Consider the following 20,111-nt stretch of genomic DNA (forward strand, 5'->3'; position numbering starts at 1 on the left):
ATGTTGTTCTTAAGTTTCTTCTTATTCTCCTTCTTCTTCGTCCTTCTTCTTCTTTTTCTTGTTCATATAATTTCTTATAAGAAATATTCGAATACGCAATACGAAAGATCAAATCGAAGGAACGAATCTTTCCTTACTTTCGAAAAGTGGCAGTAATTTAAGTCTATTCGATGTTCAATCGATCAATTTGTCTATTTTCCTTCTTTTCCTTTTTTTTCTTTTTTCTTATTACATAGGAACCCTTTGACAAAATGTCTAGCTTATGAACGAATCATATATTGACATTTCTTGCATTCGCTTTTTTTTTAGAATAAAAAGCTGCACATTGAAAATGCTGTACAAAAAATACTGTTATTACAATATTTTGTAAAGTACAATGATCCTCCTGAGTTTTTTCTATATTGAAGAAGAAAAAAAAAGAAAAAAAAAGAAGAAAAGAGATACAACTAATGCGACATTATACATTATATTGAATAATTAATGAGATATATGCAATATTTTGTTTTCATACGACGAACATTGAATACTCGATTTAAATATTTTCCATTATTATTTTTAATTTCGATAATACCTTCGATTAAAAAAGTGTATTTTGTTTTTTTACGTTTGACCGAACGATATTAATTTTTGTTAAATATTGCAAGCTCTGATTAAAAAGTTTAATATTTTAAATAATATTATTTTTTTTTGTAATAGTAAATAAAATAAATAACTACAGTATGTTGTTACATAAGTAATGGTAGTAGTGGTAATAGTGTATGTATGTATGTGTATGTATATATATATATATATATATATATATATATATATATATATCATTTGGTGAAAAGTAAAATCATTTTTCTTTCATACAAACATTTTAATTATTATAATTAAATACTGTTCGGTCTGACCATCCTCAACCCTTAACTATTGTAATAATCACCCGTATTGACATTTATGAAATATTAATTACTGTAATATTTTTCTTTCTTTTATTATTACTATCGTCACGCTAGTTATTTATTCAATCTCGTCATAGTGTAATATATGCGTTAAGGGCTAAGAGAACGATCGTACTTTTCAGTCCATTAAAATAAATTTTGAACGAGTGTATGTGTGTATATATATTTTGTTTCACAGACGTTGCCTTGTTAAACACTCGCCAACACGTCATAATCTGTTGGGAGAAGAACACGGTTAGTCATAATTAAAATGACATTATACAAAAAATGTTTACTTTTATTTTTCTAAACGCCTAGCCAAGCAATATATATATATATATATTTATTTATTTATTGTATGCACGTATGTAAGAAATTTTCTTTTATATGATTTCTGATTATTGTTTATTTTACTTTATTTTATTTTTTTCACAAACAATTCGTCAAAAAATATTATCGACATGGCTAAACCTTGAGAATTCAAAAGATTGGGGAAGCCCTGACAAATGTTTTGCATTCACATAATATCGAAAATAACGATAAATTATCTCACTCGTAATAAAAAAGAATTCTCACAAAATAGTTATTCATTAATAAATGTCCAAACCACAATTATAACGACAAGCACAATTTACGTATTACGTGTATCATTTATAGAAAGTTTTGTGATATCATAGACATTGTTAACAGCAACACATGCGACATTCAAGGTAATAATTCCTACTGTTAAATGTACGTTTACACGAGAGAAGAAAATAGTATATATCATTAATATCGATAAGGAAATTTCGGGAGTAATAGCCACGCAAAAATAAAATTCTATCTTCGAAAAAAAAAGAAAATAAATAAATTAAATAAATTATCATGTTCGATCTTAAAGAAGAAGAAATAAATTAAATATAAAAATTGCTATAGCATGATCCCTAATATTCTACTATTAATAACGAAGACCTTGAAAGATTTAAGAAAATGTTAAAATATTTTCCAATTTTCTCAAAGAAAATAAAATGAGAAAATGCCTTTTCTTAAATAAAAAAGAAATAAAAGCAAAAGCGAAAGGATCAATTAATGATAGTGTCTTTTAAAACTCGAAATCTAGATCATTTTCTTTTATTTCTTTCTTATAAGAACTTCTCCATTCCGTGTAAATTACCTTTTATATTACATACATACATATATGTACAGCTTTTGTTCGGCTAGAGATTTTGGATAGAAAAGAAAAGAAAAAGAATATATAATAATAATAATAATAATAATAATAATAATAATAATAATAATAATAATAATAATAATAATAATAATAATAATAATAATAATAAAAGAAGGAAGATAAAAGAATAGAAACAGAGAATAGAAACGAAAAAAAAGAAAGAAAAAAAGAAAAAAAAAATAAAACAAAAAATATACACTATACCAAATATCGCAAAAAAAGAAATGCATCAGCGCTAAAGCGTGCACTTAGTTGTAATTACTTATCTTTAAAATCCGGGATCCTTGTTGGGTTAGGAGGATTAGTTTCTTTTTAAATCAAGGATGGAAGGATTTATTTTCTGGATGGAATATGTATATCTTGTTCAATATGTATAATTTTTCCTTAATTACGATATTTGTTTCCAAACAATATAAAATCACTGATGATCGATCTAAATTCGAAATGAAAATTAAATTTCTTAAATCAAATATTAATACGAAGGACAAATTGAAAATAAATTCCCAATGATAATTTTCTTTTTTCTTTTCTTTTTTCTTTTTCTCTACAAAACAAAATTTATGATGTATTATAATCGATCGATTAGTCTTTTATCCTATGTCGAATAAATTAATTCATTTTTCTATATATATTATATGTATATATGTTGTATACCATATTATAAAATTAATTGAAATTTTGATTATCGAATTTAAGACGTAATTCTAGTATGTACAAACACGCGGTCCATGTACTTTCTTGAATTACTTTCAATCAGTTTAAAAAATAAAAAGAAATAATTTGTAATACCGAATGATTCGATCTCTTTTTTCTTTATTCTTTTTATTCTTTTTTTTTTTTTTTTTAATACTGTCAATGGGACGAAGGAGAATATAAAGGATGTTAGAACGCACTACGACACCCGTTATATAGTTTTGTTAATATTTGTTCCTTGAAGGAACATTAACGCGTCTCTTTCTCTCTCACTCTCTCTCTCTCTCTCTCTCTCTCGCTCTCTCTCGCTCTCTCTTTCTCTCTCTCATTTTCTCAATCTCACTCTCACTCATTTATGCAAGTTACATCAATGTAAGAAGCACACACATTGGCATATAATCACACAACGAAAAACGTTTTTTATGATTAAAAACATGTTGTAACAAATAATGCACTGTTAAAAAAAAAAATCGGCAAATTAATCTCTCTCTCTCTCTCTCTCTCTCTCTCTCTCTCTCTCTCTCTCTCTCTCTCTCTCTCTCTCTCTCTCTTTCTCTCTCTTTTTACCATGACCCAGTACTTTTTCTATTGTAAATCTTAAAGTGTTTTATGATACCCTTCAAATATCCACATCCGGTGAAATCCGCTACAGATGTTTTAAATCGTGGCGGATTTCTATAGTGTCTCTGAAAAAAATTAATCAAAGCTTCAGCGGCTTGTATCGTAGTTAATAACAACGAACGAATGAATTTCGTTGAGTGATTCGTGATTTAGGAGATGAAATGGAAAGAGAAAATGGAAAAAAGAAAAAAAAAAGAAACAAAAACCAAACAAAAAATTACAAAAAATATCGATTTCGAAAGAACGAATATGGTAGAAATCTGTGCTGCTAAAGATAACTGTGCTAAGATAAAAATCAGATTTAAGAAATACTCGTAACAGTAAGAAAGTATCCTTAAAAAAAGAGATAAAAAATGAAAAAAAAAAATACAAGAAAAAGAATAAAAAAGGAAAGCCACAACGTTTCGTCTATTATCAAATATAAATTATACTTTCTTCGTTGCAACGAGTATGATAAGCTTACAAAAGCTTTAAAAATCGAGCTACAACCACAAGCTATTTTGTACTCTTCTCTTTTCCTTGTTATCTTGCATTCTTTAAGCATCTTAGCAATTATTAGATTGGTTAATACGATACATATTAATACAACAACATTCTTCATCGATATAATCTACAGAAATTGAAAAGAAAGAAAATGAAAGGAAAAGAAAAGAGTAGAAGAAGAAAAGAAAAGAAAAGAAAAGAAAAGAAAAAAAAAGAAAAACATAGGAATGCATCGAAACGTTATAACAAGCTACGTACGTGCACTTTACGTCCTAATAATCTAAACTACACTTTCATTCTTGACTAATCCTACCAGACACGGTTTCGCGTCACATCAGTAATGTTCTTGCTTGATTATTACTAATAATTAGGATTTAAATAATCATTCTCTTTTGTTCCTACAGCTTTATAAAATAAAACTAAATGTTTGTTTCTTCTCTTTTGAATTTTATGGATCTTTACGATATGTGCTTTCGAAGGAATTCAATTTAATCAAATTAATTTAACACCTTAGAAAGGTGTTTCATATTACTTACTTGTCTGGCAGAACACGAGGACTGGCGTAATCAACTGGCCAATCGTATAGATTTGGCAGTGGACTATCATAATTGGCATCATACATCTTACTGACAATGAATTGTCGTTTATCCTTTGGCTCGGGATATTCACTAGCCAAGCCACCTGTTGAAATTCGAACGATTAATGATACTTCTTAATGAATATTATTGAATAGTTCGGAATATAAGTATAAGAAGACGTATCAATCGCAGAATATTAATCGCTTATAAACCATATCGAATGATTAAGTAAATTCGACGATAATTACTCACTCCTTGCATAAGCATAATTAGCTATTTTAACGGCAATATCGATCGAACACTCTCGGATAGTGCTTAAGGGTGGATATAGACTACCCATCTCAAGATCCTCATCAGTCACATGATCGGCAATAGTCTGAGCAGAAATCAGGAATAAATCCTCAGTGATATGGTGCACACCGGTTGCTATTACACCTAATGCGATTCCAGGGAAGATATAAGCGTTGTTACCCTGACCAGGTTTGTAAATCTTTCCTTTGTGATTCACTTCGCCGAAGGGTGAACCAGAGGAGAATACGCATCTACCCTATAAATAATAAAAATGTGTATATTTTCTGTGGACGATCGATTGTTTAACTTACATCAGTATAGTCATAAGCCTGTTGAGCAGTACACTCGGCTTTACTGGTCGGATTGCTCAATGCAAAGATCAATGGCCTTTCGTTGTTCTTCGCCATTTCTTTTAAAACTTCAGGAGTAAACGCTCCGGCCGCTGCCGAGGCTCCTGTTTGAATGATTCCACTTTAGAAAGAAATCGGCACATGTTTGACGAGCAAAGGGTCACTTACCAATCAGCACAGTTGGCTTTATTTCACGTACAATGTCGATCAGAGATTTGGTGACCTTGTAATCTTTGGCGTACCAAATTTTATGACCCTCGAGATTACCTTCCGGTCTATCTTTTACCAACAATCCATCTATATCCATCATCCAAATATTATTTCTAGCTTGACTTTCGGTACAACCATCAGCTTCCATAGCTTTCACACAAAGATCTGCTATTCCTATTGCTGCCTATTTTGTTTAGATTAAATCGAGATATATTAAATTTGAAATATTTGTTTACTTCTTTTTTTTCGTTTTTTTTTTCTCTTTTAAAAAATAAGATCTTTGCTTACCTCACCAGCCCCAAGAAAAACAAACTTGTTCTCGGACATTTTCTTCTTCGTTATTCTTTTCGATGCAAGTATACCTGCAACTGCTACTGCAGCTGTTCCTTGAATGTCGTCGTTAAATGTACAATACTTGTCACGATATTTGTCGAGAAAACGAAAAGCGTTATGATTTCCAAAGTCTTCAAACTGAAATGATCGATATTATTAGATCAAATGAGAAATTAGATGTATCAAAACAAAAAATGTATATATATATATGTGTATGTGTGTGTGAATTACTTGAATGAGAACATTCTGTCCATATTTCTGAACGCATGCGGCCATAAATTCGTCGATCAATTCGTCGTATTCAGCACCTCGACTTCTTGGTTTGTTCAAACCAATGTAATGAGGATCGTCACGGAGTTGTTCGTTATTGGTACCTACGTCTATAGTAATCGGTAAGCATTGATGAGGCTTTATACCAGCTAAAGCTGTATAAAGAGCCAATTTTCCAACTGGAATACCCATTCCGCATGCTCCAAGATCACCCAGACCTAAGATTCTCTCACCATCGGTAACGCAAATTGCACGGACTGCTTGTTCGGGCCTGTTAAAGTTATTACAAATTTCATTCCAAGTACTTTATTATCAGCGTCACTAATCTCGTCGTTTAGTTTATAATACATAATTTATATATACTAACCAATTGTTCAGAATCTCATAAATATGACCTTTGTCGTATATAGTTATGAATAATCCGCGTGGTCGACGATAAATCACACCAAATTTCTGACATGCTAATCCAACAGTTGGAGTATAAACGATCGGCATCATTTGTTCGATGTTTTCACTTAACAAACGAAAGAATAATCTTTCGTTTCTTTCCTGTCGAAATTATTTATATATTATTATTCTTTTTCTTGCTTCTTCATTTTTCCTTTTGTAAAATTTAATTAGTTACATCTATCTAACCTGCAATTCGACAAGGTAAAGGTAACGATTCAAATCTTCGGTATACTTCATGACCGAAGCCTTGCATAATGCCAATTGTTCCTCTTGTGTCTTAAATCGTGGTGGTTGGAGACCATGAATTCCCAAGGATATTCTCTCCTTCAGTGTAAAAGCCAAGCCCTATTCGATGACATACACAATGAAATCAAATTTACAACTTCTGCGTAATCCTTATCGATCATAAATAATTCTCTCTACCGCATATTTGTGGCTTAGGACAATTACTCATGTCATCTTCAATAGAAACTTAAATAAGCACTCTTTTATTGTAACTAGAGTTATAAAACACGTTTGAAATATTGACAGGAGAAGTTTTACGATGTGGTTTTCTCTATTTTTCTTTTCTTTTCTTTTCTTTTTTTATATTTCATTATCTATGTGCGACTTATTTTCTATTAAATAAAAATAATAGAGTAATTGTTTCGTATATTGATTTTTCGATTATTTTTATGAGACTTAAGGAAGATTTAGAAACAGACGGAAAGATTACTCTATAATATAATTATAAAATATAAATAATAAAGTATAAAAATTGTCTTAATTATCACGAAGGAATCTTATCAAGTAGACAGAGGTATTAGTACCTATCATTTATAAATTTTACGATTTTTTATTTTTTTTTTTTTTTTTTAAAGAAATTATACCTTATTAAGACGAGGATCTCTGAGATGTCCAATACCCTTGACCATGTTTATAGGAACAACATCTCCAGAAACTTCGTGAATATCCCTCTGTCTGGTGTCCTTTGCTGCAGGATGTGAAGGTGGTAACACTCGCGCCCATGATCCTCCACAATTTCTGCCGCAGGCCGATCTATAAAAAAAAAAAAAAGGAGAGAAAAGAGAAAGAAAAGAAAAAAATAAGTAAAAAAGAAAAAAAAACAATAGAAAATATCAAAGAGTTGATATCTGAAGTTAGAGCTTGGAAGCATCGATTATCACGTTTGAACATATAACATGTTATTACGTAATTGCAAGTTGCTAAAAAATTACAGTGTGGGAAGAAACGTTTTCCATTTGTGACGTCAAAATATCATGTTAATGTCCAGCAACAGCTTGATGATTCATAATTCGTGTTCATAAAACAAATGAAATTTAACGGTAAGCGGAAAACATAATTGACGATAACGATGATGATTATACGAATTGTATGAAATTCACGTGTTAAATTCATTTCACGTGTTCTCTGAATATTTATTTCTAAAACGATAGTGTTAATCAACAAGGCATGATGGTATTAGTGACCTCCTTGGCATCTTGCCGATGTAACTGGGACCATCGTCCGAAATTTCGTTACTGAGTGATCATCGAATGTTTATATAATGATCATTAAGAATAATCGGTTAATGAAAATGATATATATATATGTTTGGATTTTAGAAAAAAGAAAAAAAGAAAAAAAAATTATACAAACGTAGACGAAGATACAATTTGTTAATTGCAAAATCTTTCTTTTAACATTTTTTTACAAGAAAAATACACCCTCATTTAAAACTAATTATTTCCGATACTCGCAAAGTTTATTGAGATAAACTTCGAAAGAAAACGATAAAGTTTATACATTAGACGTTGACATTCTAGACGAAGTAAATTTTCTATCTATCTTCGTATCGACCTTGAAGTTTTTATTTCGAGATTATGTCAGTTCTATCGGTCATTCGCTTATGACGTAATAATTCATGAACCGAGCAAAAAACAAAGATCTACGTGTCTTCGATTTGTTTAGAAAAAAAAAAAAAATATAATATAAAGAAAACATACGAAAGCAATATGAAATTTACTTTGTTAGAAAAATGTGTCTTAAGTATTTTTTGTATCTACTTTGACGCGTTATTATTTATTGATAGGAATGATGCCAAACTATTTGTTTTTACTTGTTTACTAACTGAAAAGTAAAGTTTACTGAATAATATTGCATTTAGATGACCTTTATATCTATTTTTAAGAAAAAGACATTAAGCTTGAATGAAAGGTGAATTTAAGGTGAATGAAAGGTGAATTGAAAGGTGAATTTATCGATTAAATTATCTTGACATGTAACTTTTGACATTTTCAATATAATTCAACGTTCTATAGTACAATTTATCAGAATCTATAACACATATACATGTATATATGTAAGTGTGCGTGTATGTGTGATGTTTTATCGTTATGATGACTAATCTTTTCGTTCTATCGAGCGATACGATAACGTTATGGATAAAGTCGTCATATAATGTCGTCACTTAATAGCTTCATTAATGGAACATATCGAGAAGTATGATGTATCGAATGAGTATAGCGATGACTAATGACAATGGAAAGAGGTCCCTTCGATCGATGAAAATGTCGAGTAATCGTATTGTATCATCCTACCAGAAAGATTAAAACGAAAAAAAAATAAAATAAAAAGAAAAACAAAAAACAGAGATCTACGACATAAACAGAAAGAAAATATTAATTTTTATCGAAGAAACGAAAGAAGAGAAAAAAAATATTTATTGTTAGATTTTTTTTTTATAATATGTCTATCACATGTCGTAAAAGCTTTTTTTCGCACGAGATCAGAGATAGTCTATTATTATTATTCCTCTGTGGCATATGGCCAGATTTTACGGAACCGAGCGATGTTAAATATGCTTACATAACTATTCTTTTTCTAACACGACATCGCGAAAACTACACGAAGCGAAAAAACAAATTTCTTTCGAACGAAAGGTCTCTGGTTCCGAAGTATTTCAATCGTTTTCGTTAAATTTCCATCGGTTACGAATCTTTTCAAACAACTTTCTTATACTTTATTATTATGTCACGATCGTATGTTTGTGTGTGTATATATATCTGTGTATAATCTCACTTTGAAATGTTCGTATTACGAAACTTGGCGTCACCCTTCCTGCAATAACGACCTTGCTCATTACGATTTCCTCATTGAATTTAAATGATCACGATTAGTAGTGTAATACCGATCGAATTCAATCGAGATTGAATTCATGCGATTTAATTTTGGAATTAAATGTTATGTCATAACATATAATGCTTTTCACGTTTTCGTACTAATCATTTTCCTATTTACACATGTGTGTGTGTGTGTGTGTGTGTGTGTGTGTGTGTGTATGTAGATATGTACTTAAAAATGACAGAAGAAATTGAAATTCTAAACTTATCATATTATCAATATAAACAATATATTCAAATAAACTCTAATCTTATCATATTATTAATATAAATAATATATATTTATATATATAATATGTAAATAAATAAGTGAATAAATAAATATAAGAAATTATCCAAGAATCGAGCGTAATCGAGTTAAAACTGATTCTACGAGAGTCAGATAAAAGGTGATAAAATTTATTGTGTAACATTGATACTCGTTGTATTATTCGACTTACAGATTGAAACGTCCTTCGATCAATTTTCTCCAATGTATAATCCAATTCATTGTAGTTTTAACTTGAATGAAATGTTTCAATAGTTTTACTTTTTTCTTTTTCTTTATATATATATATATATTTTTTTAATATTTTAAGAAAAAATCACATCACTGATTGAAAGAAAGAAAAAGAGAGAGAAAGAGAGAGAGAGAGAGAAAGAGAGAGAGAAAGGGAAAAAGGGAGAGGGAGAGAGAGAGAGAGAGAGAGAGAAAGAGAAAATAATTATATCAATTTATTCACATCCATTCGGTACGAATGTTTCGAATGGAATGACGGTATAAGGCATATTATAAATTAAACCGTATCATTAATTACACTTATAAAACGTTCCTACTACACAACGTTTCTTATTGTTTCAAAAAACAATACCTTTGTCTTGATTCTATAGACGACAATTGTTAACGCACAGCCTGTATAAATATAGAAAATGATTGTTCGATACTACGTATTGGAAAAAAAAGAACCTTCATTCTCTATTCGTTATTTTCCATTGAGAATAATATGCGACATGAAACTTTAAGTATCACATTCTTTAAAATACGATATTTCGCAAGCTTTGACTTTATTTTAGCAGTCAGCAGAAATAAAATGATACAGTAATCGTATATATTTACTGATAAAGATGTAAATAGGAAACCACTAACGTTAGGTTAGATATTTTAATTAATACGAGAAAATATAACATATAGATACATATATAGACACGCACACATATATATGAAAAATGAATTAACGTTAATTGATATTAAAAAAAAATATATATGATGTATGTCTAGCCTCGTTTTATCATGAAATTATCTATTTTAGGTATTACGATGTATAGGTAATACGAAAATAATCTAACAGATGTAAATCTATCTTAGAACAATAAGCTCCACTTCGTATCTTTGAAAAAATTATCGACCATCTGTTCGTCGATTAGTTCGATCGATCGATCGATCGATCGATCGTTTCCTGAAGTTTTTGTGAAATTCAATCGAGGATAAAATAAAACGGAAAAATATGAAAAAATTCACCTTTTCCTCTCTCTCTCTCTCTCTCTTTCTTTCCTTGTTTGCAATAATCAAAATATCCTATTTATAAATTAAGGAAAAAAAGAATAGACTGATGAAGAACGTACGGGTGTGTTAGTTTTATCAGACATTACCCTATCTACTTTAAGCTAACAACTAAGTAAAACCGATTGGAATATTTCTATATAGGTCGATTATACTTCGCCATTAGCTCTCATGCAACGAGGACACGAATACAACGTTAACATTATTTATGGAGATCTTAGATAAGAATATGAGTTAAAGATAAAAATCTTTCTTCTAATCAATAAGTAGAATTGTTACGAATAAAAATTATTTTTTGCTCTCTCTCTCTCTCTCTCTATCTCTATCTCTAGTTATCTATCTATCTCTTATGTTTTTTAAAGAAAGATTAAAAAAAATAATTAAGATAAACAAATACACGTTTATTTCTTATGAAGTAAAAAACGATTAAATTCACCAACTCGTTCACCTTTTAAAAAAATATAACCATAATTACAATTATCTATCGAGTTTCTTTAAAAAAGTCTGACAATCTTTTATCCGTCTCATTTGTCAGCATGCTCTTTTTATTCTCATGCGATCTTTGTATGTATGTGTACGTATATATGTCTGTATTGTCGTCCGACAGGAAAGAGATGAAAGAAATAAAAGAAATAAGAAGACGTGAGGTGTTTGACCTTCTGAAAAATCATCGAGCTGAAAATACGGTCAAAAAAAACAAAAACAAAAAAACGTGAAGCAGGCAGAAAAAAAGAAGAAAAGAAAGAAAGGATAAAAAAAATTTTCAAAAAATAAATATTCTCTAACGTAAGGTCTTTTAAAAAACATGAAATCATGAAAAAAGAGAGAGAGAGAAACAGAGAGAGAGAAAGAGAGAGAGAGAGAGAGATAAATAGATAGAGAGAAAAAGAAAAGAAATAAAGGACATTCTCATGGAAATTACTCTTTACAGAAGAGAAGCTTTGGCACTGTGTATATCGACAAAAGGAATCCTAAACCCGGCCTGGTATCGATCGGCGGATGCTCCAAGCGAGCGTGCTCCTATTTTCAGCACCGCATTGCGGCAGAAGCGAGGTTAACACGACGATGATGTCGACGATGTCGATGTCTACCGGTCAAATTATGTATCTTCTATTAACCATTCATATTCGAACTTACTGATATATTCATTAAATCACTATGATACATTAAATACTAACACGTGTTCTGATCGTCGTATTAAAATATAAGCGATTTATATTAACCAACCGACATTGCCATTTGAAACCGTTGCCCTTTCGACAGCTGCTTTATTTTCGTAGAACCACTCCGATTTTTTCATTCGTTATGAAAGATTCGCAAAACGTGCATTGACAAAAAATGAGGAAAACAAGATAGGAGAAAACTTCGAAAAAGGATTATTTCTTAAATTTACGTATATATGTGTGAATTTAATGTTAATTACTTACAATATAGACTTCTGCAGGACGAACATCTCGATGTCCTCGTGTATGTCCCCTTCACAGCTGATCGCCTCCCACCTAGTAGGATTGACGCGCGACTGCGCGTTTTTGGCTACAAAAGCGCACCACGATGTCGAGTTACTGTGCTGAAATACACGTCGTCGTGTATTTACTGTTCGCGCACCTTCCTTTAGCAGGTAAAAGCGCACGCGCGAAATCTTCCTTTCCTTTTCTCAACGTTACGCCGATATTCGAGCGATCTAAGCGCTCTCTTTCACAGCTCATGACCGACTGAGTATATTGACGTTCGATGCCGCGTGTTAGAGGGCGTCACGTGACGAATGACAAAGGCGTCACGTGATTACATTAGTCACGTGACCGCTCATTCATCTATACAATTCTCTTTTCTTCTCTCGTTAAAAATTTTTTTGTGATTATTTACTACGCTTTTTTTTTTATTATTTTCTTCCTTCTCATTATAATACAATATTTTATTACGTTTCATAATTAATTACGTATCACTTGCTATTAATTCTTCTTCTCATTAATTCGTTTGTTCTGTTTACATAATGTATCTTTTAACAGAATAGGAGAGCTGAAATTTTAATACTCGAGATACTTTTTTTTCTTTTTTTCTTTCTTTCTACGTTTTCCAACGAATGTTATTAAAGCGAACGAGAGAAATGTGTATGTACCTGTTGTTATTAACGAGTTTCTCGACACGAAACGATACTTATCGAGCACTTGTTGGTTTTTCCTGTTTTCCACTAATTGCAAGATGGAAATAATTATCCAGGATAATAACAGTAACGTGTAAACTTGATCATTATCGTCGAGAGAAGATCATTTAGCCTTGAACTACGCAGGTAAATTTTAATGCGTTCAACGTAAACGATTAACGATGAAACGAAGCGAAGCGAAAATGTTGGTAAAGAATTTAATCAGAAAAAAAAAGAAAAGAAATGAAATACGTTAAAACTATCGTTTCATATCTCGATCTTATTTAAATTAAATCGACTATACAATTTTCTCTTCTCTCTCTCTCTCTCTCTCTCTCTCTCTCTCTCTCTCTCTCTCTCTCATTCTCTTTCTCCTTCTCTTCCTCCGAGCAAGATATTATTTCGAGCAAATTTCTGGTTAACGATCTTCCAACTGCGTGCTCTCGAATAAAGCTTAGTTTCTGGAGCAATGAAATAGCTTAATGTTACTGAACAATGTCTCGTTAATTCGAATTGTTAGTTGTAAACCTTCGTTATCATTTTAAAGATAATCAAAAAATAAAAAAGATTCTCTCAAGCAAAAAAGAGAGAGAGAGAAAGAGAGAGAGAGAGAAATAGAGAGAAATTGAAAAGAAATAAGATAACAACGATACTTCGTAAATTAAATAGGGGTTGTGACAGAAGAGAAAAGAACAATATGTGTTAACGCAATCGTATATTGAATAATAATGAGAGGAACATAACGGCGGAGAGAGTATGTCGAGAAATGGAACGGATCGGATGCAGCGGAAAATCTGCCCGCCAAGTTTTGTCATTTCATTAATTTTCATTTTTATTTTTATTTTCACGTCGAAGCATCGAAGACTGATTCATCGAGGATGGAGGTTTAGTGGATACCGAAAAGATTGGTGATATTCTTTTTTTCATTTTTCTTCGTTTTTTTTTTACTTTTTACTTTTTTTTCTTTTTTTATCTTTCTTTCATTCTTCCTTCCTTTTTTCCTTTCTTTCTTTCTTTCTTTCTTTTTTTTTCTTTCTTTGGCTGTGAGGAGATAGAGAAGGGTTGAAGAGAGAGAAACGATGAAATCGCATTATTTTTTACAGTTTCGATTAACTTATCATGTACGAGACGAACGAGGCAAGAGCCTCAAAACAGAATAAGAAAATATATCCACCTGGAGAATGGTGGATATCGTGGCCATCGTTCCTCCGTCTTTTTTTGAAAATGAATCTTTTTTTCTTTCTTTCTTTCTTTCTTTTATTCTTCTTTTTGTTATTATTATTTTATTTTATTTATTATTATTATTTATTATTATTATTTATTATTATTAATATTATTATTATTATTATATTATTATTATTATTATTATTATTATTATTCTCACTTCTTTTTTAACGGAGCAAGATGGCCACGTTCGCTTTCGGATAGTTTTCAATCGTAGGAGAACGTTTCGAGGACGCCTCAGGCGCGACACATTTTTGACAATTCGCAGGTCCCATTAATTAATGTATCGATGATTTTTCTTTCAATAATTTCGAGAATTATTCTTTTTAAAGATTTCTTCTATTTTCTTTCTTTTTTCTTCTTTTTTTTCCTACTTCCTTTTCTCGTCGGATTCAGGAACTTGCTATACTAGGCCGCCCCTGAACTGCCTACTACCTGATCGCACTGAGCATTTTTGCTTTGTTAACCCTTCAAAGACCAATTTTAATTAGATAGTAATAAATTCAATTAATGAAACGATATTGATAATGCTGTTTTTAATTAACGATCGATTAGTTTCTAAATCTTTTCATAAACTCTGATATAAAACTTGCGATACGATTTTATAGACAGATAGATCGGATATATTTATATATATATATATATATATATATATATATATATACATATACATATATATATATATATGTATATATGTATATATGTATAGAGTCTTATCTTTCATTCATTTCATTTCTTTTTTTTTCTTTTTCTCTTTTTTCTTTTCTTATTTCTTTTAAATAACTACGAGACATTGCTTTCAAGATCGATGACTTTTACGATTTCTATAATATAAAATTACGGATAAAAGACCAGGTTATGAAGGGTCAAACCGTAAATCGCAGGAACTTTATAATCATTTTCTTTTTTCTACTTTTTTTTTCATTTCTATTTTCTTTTTCTTCTTCTACTTCTTTTTCTTCTTCTTCATACATCTCTCTAATATCTCTCTATTTATTTTTATTTTTGTTTTTTTTTTTTTTTTTTTTAATTGATAATTCCTTTTTTTTGAGAATTCCAAGAGTATGTATTTCCAATAGAACAAAGTAAAGAAAATCAAAAAAAAGTCCCTGCGGATTTACGATACTTCCTTGCTCGAGATTTTCTTCTTTCGATGGGAGAAATAGGTATGGGCGATCGATTCGTTCAGCTATTTCATTATATTTTTTGTAACGAGAAGAACGAGGTCGGAAGCTAAATCATTCATATTTTTCTGTTTCTATTCTTTTCTTCTCCTTCGATCGGCGTAATATATGCGACTTATCGCCTCCTTCATTAGTCTGTTTTATATTCGCGAGGTTATTGGTACGGAATGCGAGTGTATGACAATATGTATGTATTTTTATGTATTATGTATGTATGTATATATATGTATGTATGCATGTACGTTTGTACGTATGTATGTAATGTTAGTGACAGCAGCAGTTCGAACGGATTAAATGTAACGATATTTACAATGTGATAGTTACATACAAGCAGTTTTTCTCATAGTGCCAATTTAGGTATTACAACTTACTAATAATAGTGTTTTACTCTCATCTTCATTATCTTTTCTTGTTGCTGTTATTGTTATTGTTTTCTCTTTTTTCTTTTTTTATCTTTTTATCTTCTTATCATCTTCTCTCATAGATAACATATATAAATTAGTAGTAAACGCAAACGATTATTGGTTTCACACTTATTCTACAAATTTTTTATTTTCTTTTCATTCTCTCTCTTTCTCTCTCTCTCTCTCTCTCTCTCTCTCTCTCTCTTCTCTCTTTTTTTTTCTTTCTTTCTTTATTTATTCATTAATCTTTTTACTTTCTCACAAAAACATTCTGGGTCTTATCACATACACACAACAAGGGGGGGTTCTTAAAAGTGAACCTAAACATTTGGGAGAAGTTACCAATCAACGCATTATAAACCTATTAAAAAATCTTCACAATAGTCTAACGTACACAATTACAGTATTGCTAACTATTTATGTATCTAGAGATACACATCGTTTGATATCGAGTTCAGAAAACTTAGCACACACACACACTCTCTCTCTCTCTCTCTCTCTCTCTACCCCTTTCATTTGCCGATCGATATCGCCAACGTCGAGTCGTTTTATTTTTTCTTCATTGAAGTTTTTTTCGTTTTTCCTTTTCAATGTAGAATGCAAATCAAGAAAAAACGATTGACGTGCGAATAATCAACGTTATTTAGATGTCGCATTATCGATCGGTCTTAATTAATTGAAGACGATTTAACTGAGTCACGATATACATACATACATATATATATATATATACATATATATACACATATATATATAGATATGTATGTGTATGTGTGTTTGTGGGTACATATACATACATATATATATATATATATATCGTGACTCAGTTAATATAGATAGATCTTCGAAAATTTTATACTAGATCGTTCGATAAACTTTTCTATAAGAACCTTTCTTTCTTTCTTTCTTTCTTTCTTACCTTTTTTTTATTTTTTCTTTTTCCTTGGGAAAAAAATTCGACGTCGTATCCTGTGGCTTTTCTAATCTCGCTTGAAAACTCGACTATATCGTGAAGTCTTGTGATTATCTCCAGTATACTAGTAAAGATTATGATTGAAGTTTCAATTTCGCGTGTGGTCAGACTTATCTTCGTTAGTTTATTATTTGTTTTTCTTTTCTTTTCTTTTCTCTTCTTCTTTTCTCGTTTCTTTTCTTTTCTTTCTTTTCTTTCTTTTTTTTCTTTATCTTCTTGTTCTTCTTTTCTAATAAACTAGGAAAGAATGGGAACATCACAGTCGTATAGAGTATATCATGCAGTAATAAACGTGCCCTATAGTGCGTTCAAGAAGGCGATTGTTCTTTGTTGAATCTTTTTTTTATATTCTTTTACCGTCTTTTTTTTTCAATACACGCACTTATGTAAGTACGTACATAAGTATGTAAATACATACGTACGTACATACTGTATGATTTTATGAAACCGATAGATTGTAATTAGCGATTAATAAATTCGTTTGTAATATCATTATTTGAGAGAGAAAATATGTTATATCGATGCCAGTGTTATTTTCTTTTTTTTTTGTCAAACGAAGTGTCACATTGTTCGAACTAATCCCTGATTGTTACATATTTTTTTTTATCCTTCTCGATAGATTAAAAGGAATATTTTGTCAGGTACGATATCTTACATATAATAAATGATGTCGCGAACATATTAAGAGATACTTAATGATATTGAAAAAAGAAAAAAAAAACGAATGATTGAGAGTATATAATGTATCTAAATTCATTTCTATTTAATAATAATATTAATAGATCTAATATGAAAGCAGCAATAATAACTCCTTTGATGTGACATCATATACTATCTCCTGAAATTCCTGTCATCTCTTAATAACAAGATCGTCCATCGTTATTCATGAATACTAGATTATTGCCAATAATTATCTCTCTCTCTCTCTCTCTGTCTCTCTCTCTCTCTTCTTGGGAGCGATCGTATGACTTGGATATATTTTGAACGGACGTCGTATCTTATTAGAACGCTATGTACGTGTATATATATATATATATATATATATATATATGTATGTATATGTATATATAACTATACATATATACAAATGTTATTGTATAATGTATAGGATTATATATGAACATAGCATAAATATAACACATACATACAAATTATATGTGTATATATATATATATATATATATATATATATATGTATGTATATGCATATACAGAAGATATCTGTGAGAGCGAAGTTATCTTATTTCGAAAGATAATAGATTTCGTCGTTCGTCGGTGATGTCTATCCCTTCGGCAATTCCATTGACGCAAACAAACGGAGCAGTAACAGGCACATTCTTCGATGCGACGAGACACTCCTGAGGGTTTGCGAAGTGGTACTGGGTGTTGTTGATGATGCTCGTAATTTTGTAGTAGAACGGTTTAGGATTCTGACTGACTTCGAGATGGCTCTCGATCTCTCCATGTTCTTAGTTCGTTGTAAATTGAGCCAAAACCCTTCCACAAGTAGTTGCCGATCGTGATTAAGGCGAGGTATGGCCAAAGAGAAGACAACTTGTAAGGAACAGGAGTACCGTGGTACCTTTAACAAAAAGGACAGAGAAACTTGCCGTTTAGTTTCGAGCGTCCTCGATAACGCGCGCTCTCTCACGTATCATTACCTCATCTCTAAAGCAAATTCCTCGCCAAGTTTCATCGTTTCCAACAGAGAGTACTCTGATCGACTTCATCGTCCGCATTACCAGCATTACTCGTCATGATTATAATCGTACTTAGAGATAATTAATCTTTCCTTCATTTTCATTCATCTTCCTACTCGATTTGTTGTCGACAAGTATACAAAATAAAAATCGTATATGACGCATTCTCGCCATGAATTCATTGGAAATTAATAACATATTAATATTCATTCGAACATTTCAACATTTTCCATAAAGATAAATATATCATTCGACATTCGAAAATGTTGCTTATAATATTATTTAATAACGAAATCAAATCGACGACGACGACGACGACGACGACGACGACGACGACTAAGAGGTAGTAAAGCGTGATTTTCTCGAGTTAACATTTGCCAAAGGGGAAAGAAGACAAAGACAGAACAAGAAGAATATGAGAAAAGAAAAAAAAAGAGAAAAAGAATAATGTAAGTTGGATAAAGTTGGATAAAGGAAATTATAATGGTTATTTCATATTTCATCGGGTTAAAAGTTATAAACGGTGGCTAAACAATTATAAGGAAGTTTCCTCGAAAACATATCGTAGCGTAATAACGCCGACTCTCTGATATTGAAATTGCAGTCAACAATGTGGTGTACATTCTGGATGGAGCGAGGAGTGGGAAGGGGAAGAAAGAGGTACTGTGGTTCACGATATTATCGCCTCTACCATGTACTATACGCTTTTCCCTGATCTCAAACCCACTCACTCACTCTCTCTTACTCTCTCACTCTCTCTCCCATGCACTCTCTTCAAAGCCACGCGTTCTACTTGTAACTTGCTTTCGAAACAACGAGAAAGCAGGAGCAAGGTAATTTCATTACTTGTAGTTGAGACAACGCTTTAGCGAACTGAAAGGTAATTGCCATTGTTGGATTTTCTTGTATTTCGCGGCCTACTCAAGCTCACTGGCACTATCCTCTCTCTCTCTCTCTTTATCTTTATCTTTATGTGTTTCTTGTTAGTTCGTAAACTGTTCCGTAAACTTTCACACGTCGATTGTTTCTCAAGACCTACCTACGAATTCGATTTTCGCAAAGATTGTTCTCCGATTAAATTCCTTCTTCCTCTACCACCAATTTTAACACAGGATATAACTATTATTTTTATTCGAATAAAATCTATCAAGAGAGAGGGAGGATGACGATGATAATTATTTTTTGTTTTCTTTTTTCTTTTCATTTCTTTTAATTTTTTTTTCTTTTTTATTATTACTATTAGAAGAAAGAAAAAAAGTAAATATTGCTTCTTTAGATGAAACGAGAATTGCTGCGGTAAGCGAATGGGCATCGTTAAAAATCGTCGATAAAAGCGTAACGCCAATTCGTTTTACGCTTAATAAAGGATCAAAG

General features: G+C 30.9%; 2 protein-coding genes across 6 annotated transcripts in view; both read right to left on the reverse strand.

Annotated features, from left to right (window-relative positions):
* Positions 1-759: 759 nt before the first annotated feature.
* On the reverse strand, positions 760-12,808 carry LOC127068317 (NADP-dependent malic enzyme-like). 4 transcript variants are annotated; one of them, XM_051004324.1, is made up of 13 exons: positions 12,341-12,506; positions 10,014-10,074; positions 7,282-7,450; positions 6,599-6,757; positions 6,330-6,511; positions 5,924-6,233; positions 5,648-5,830; positions 5,318-5,543; positions 5,111-5,253; positions 4,761-5,055; positions 4,467-4,611; positions 3,443-3,512; positions 760-1,159 (listed from the first exon to the last, which is right to left on the reverse strand). In XM_051004324.1, the coding sequence occupies exons 1-12, from the start codon at positions 12,411-12,413 to the stop codon at positions 3,473-3,475; spliced, it is 1,986 nt and encodes a 661-aa protein (XP_050860281.1). In that variant the 5' UTR covers positions 12,414-12,506; the 3' UTR covers positions 760-1,159; positions 3,443-3,472. The 4 variants fall into 4 exon arrangements, with proteins under 4 accessions (XP_050860281.1, XP_050860282.1, XP_050860280.1 ...); XM_051004325.1 differs by lacking the exon at positions 3,443-3,512; XM_051004323.1 differs by having other exon boundaries at positions 760-3,512.
* Positions 12,809-13,949: 1,141 nt separating this feature from the next.
* The window catches only part of LOC127068319 (suppressor of lurcher protein 1), a 299,973-nt gene continuing 293,811 nt past the window's right edge, over positions 13,950-20,111 (reverse strand). For both annotated transcript variants that reach the window (XM_051004344.1, XM_051004343.1), the window contains exon 14: positions 13,950-18,619. In XM_051004344.1, coding sequence (XP_050860301.1) covers positions 18,561-18,619 — 59 coding nt within the window. In that variant the 3' untranslated portion in view covers positions 13,950-18,560. The remainder of the gene's footprint in view (positions 18,620-20,111) is intronic.

Source organism: Vespula vulgaris, chromosome 13, assembly GCF_905475345.1.
Source record: "Vespula vulgaris chromosome 13, iyVesVulg1.1, whole genome shotgun sequence".
Classification (NCBI taxonomy): Eukaryota; Metazoa; Arthropoda; class Insecta; order Hymenoptera; family Vespidae; genus Vespula; species Vespula vulgaris.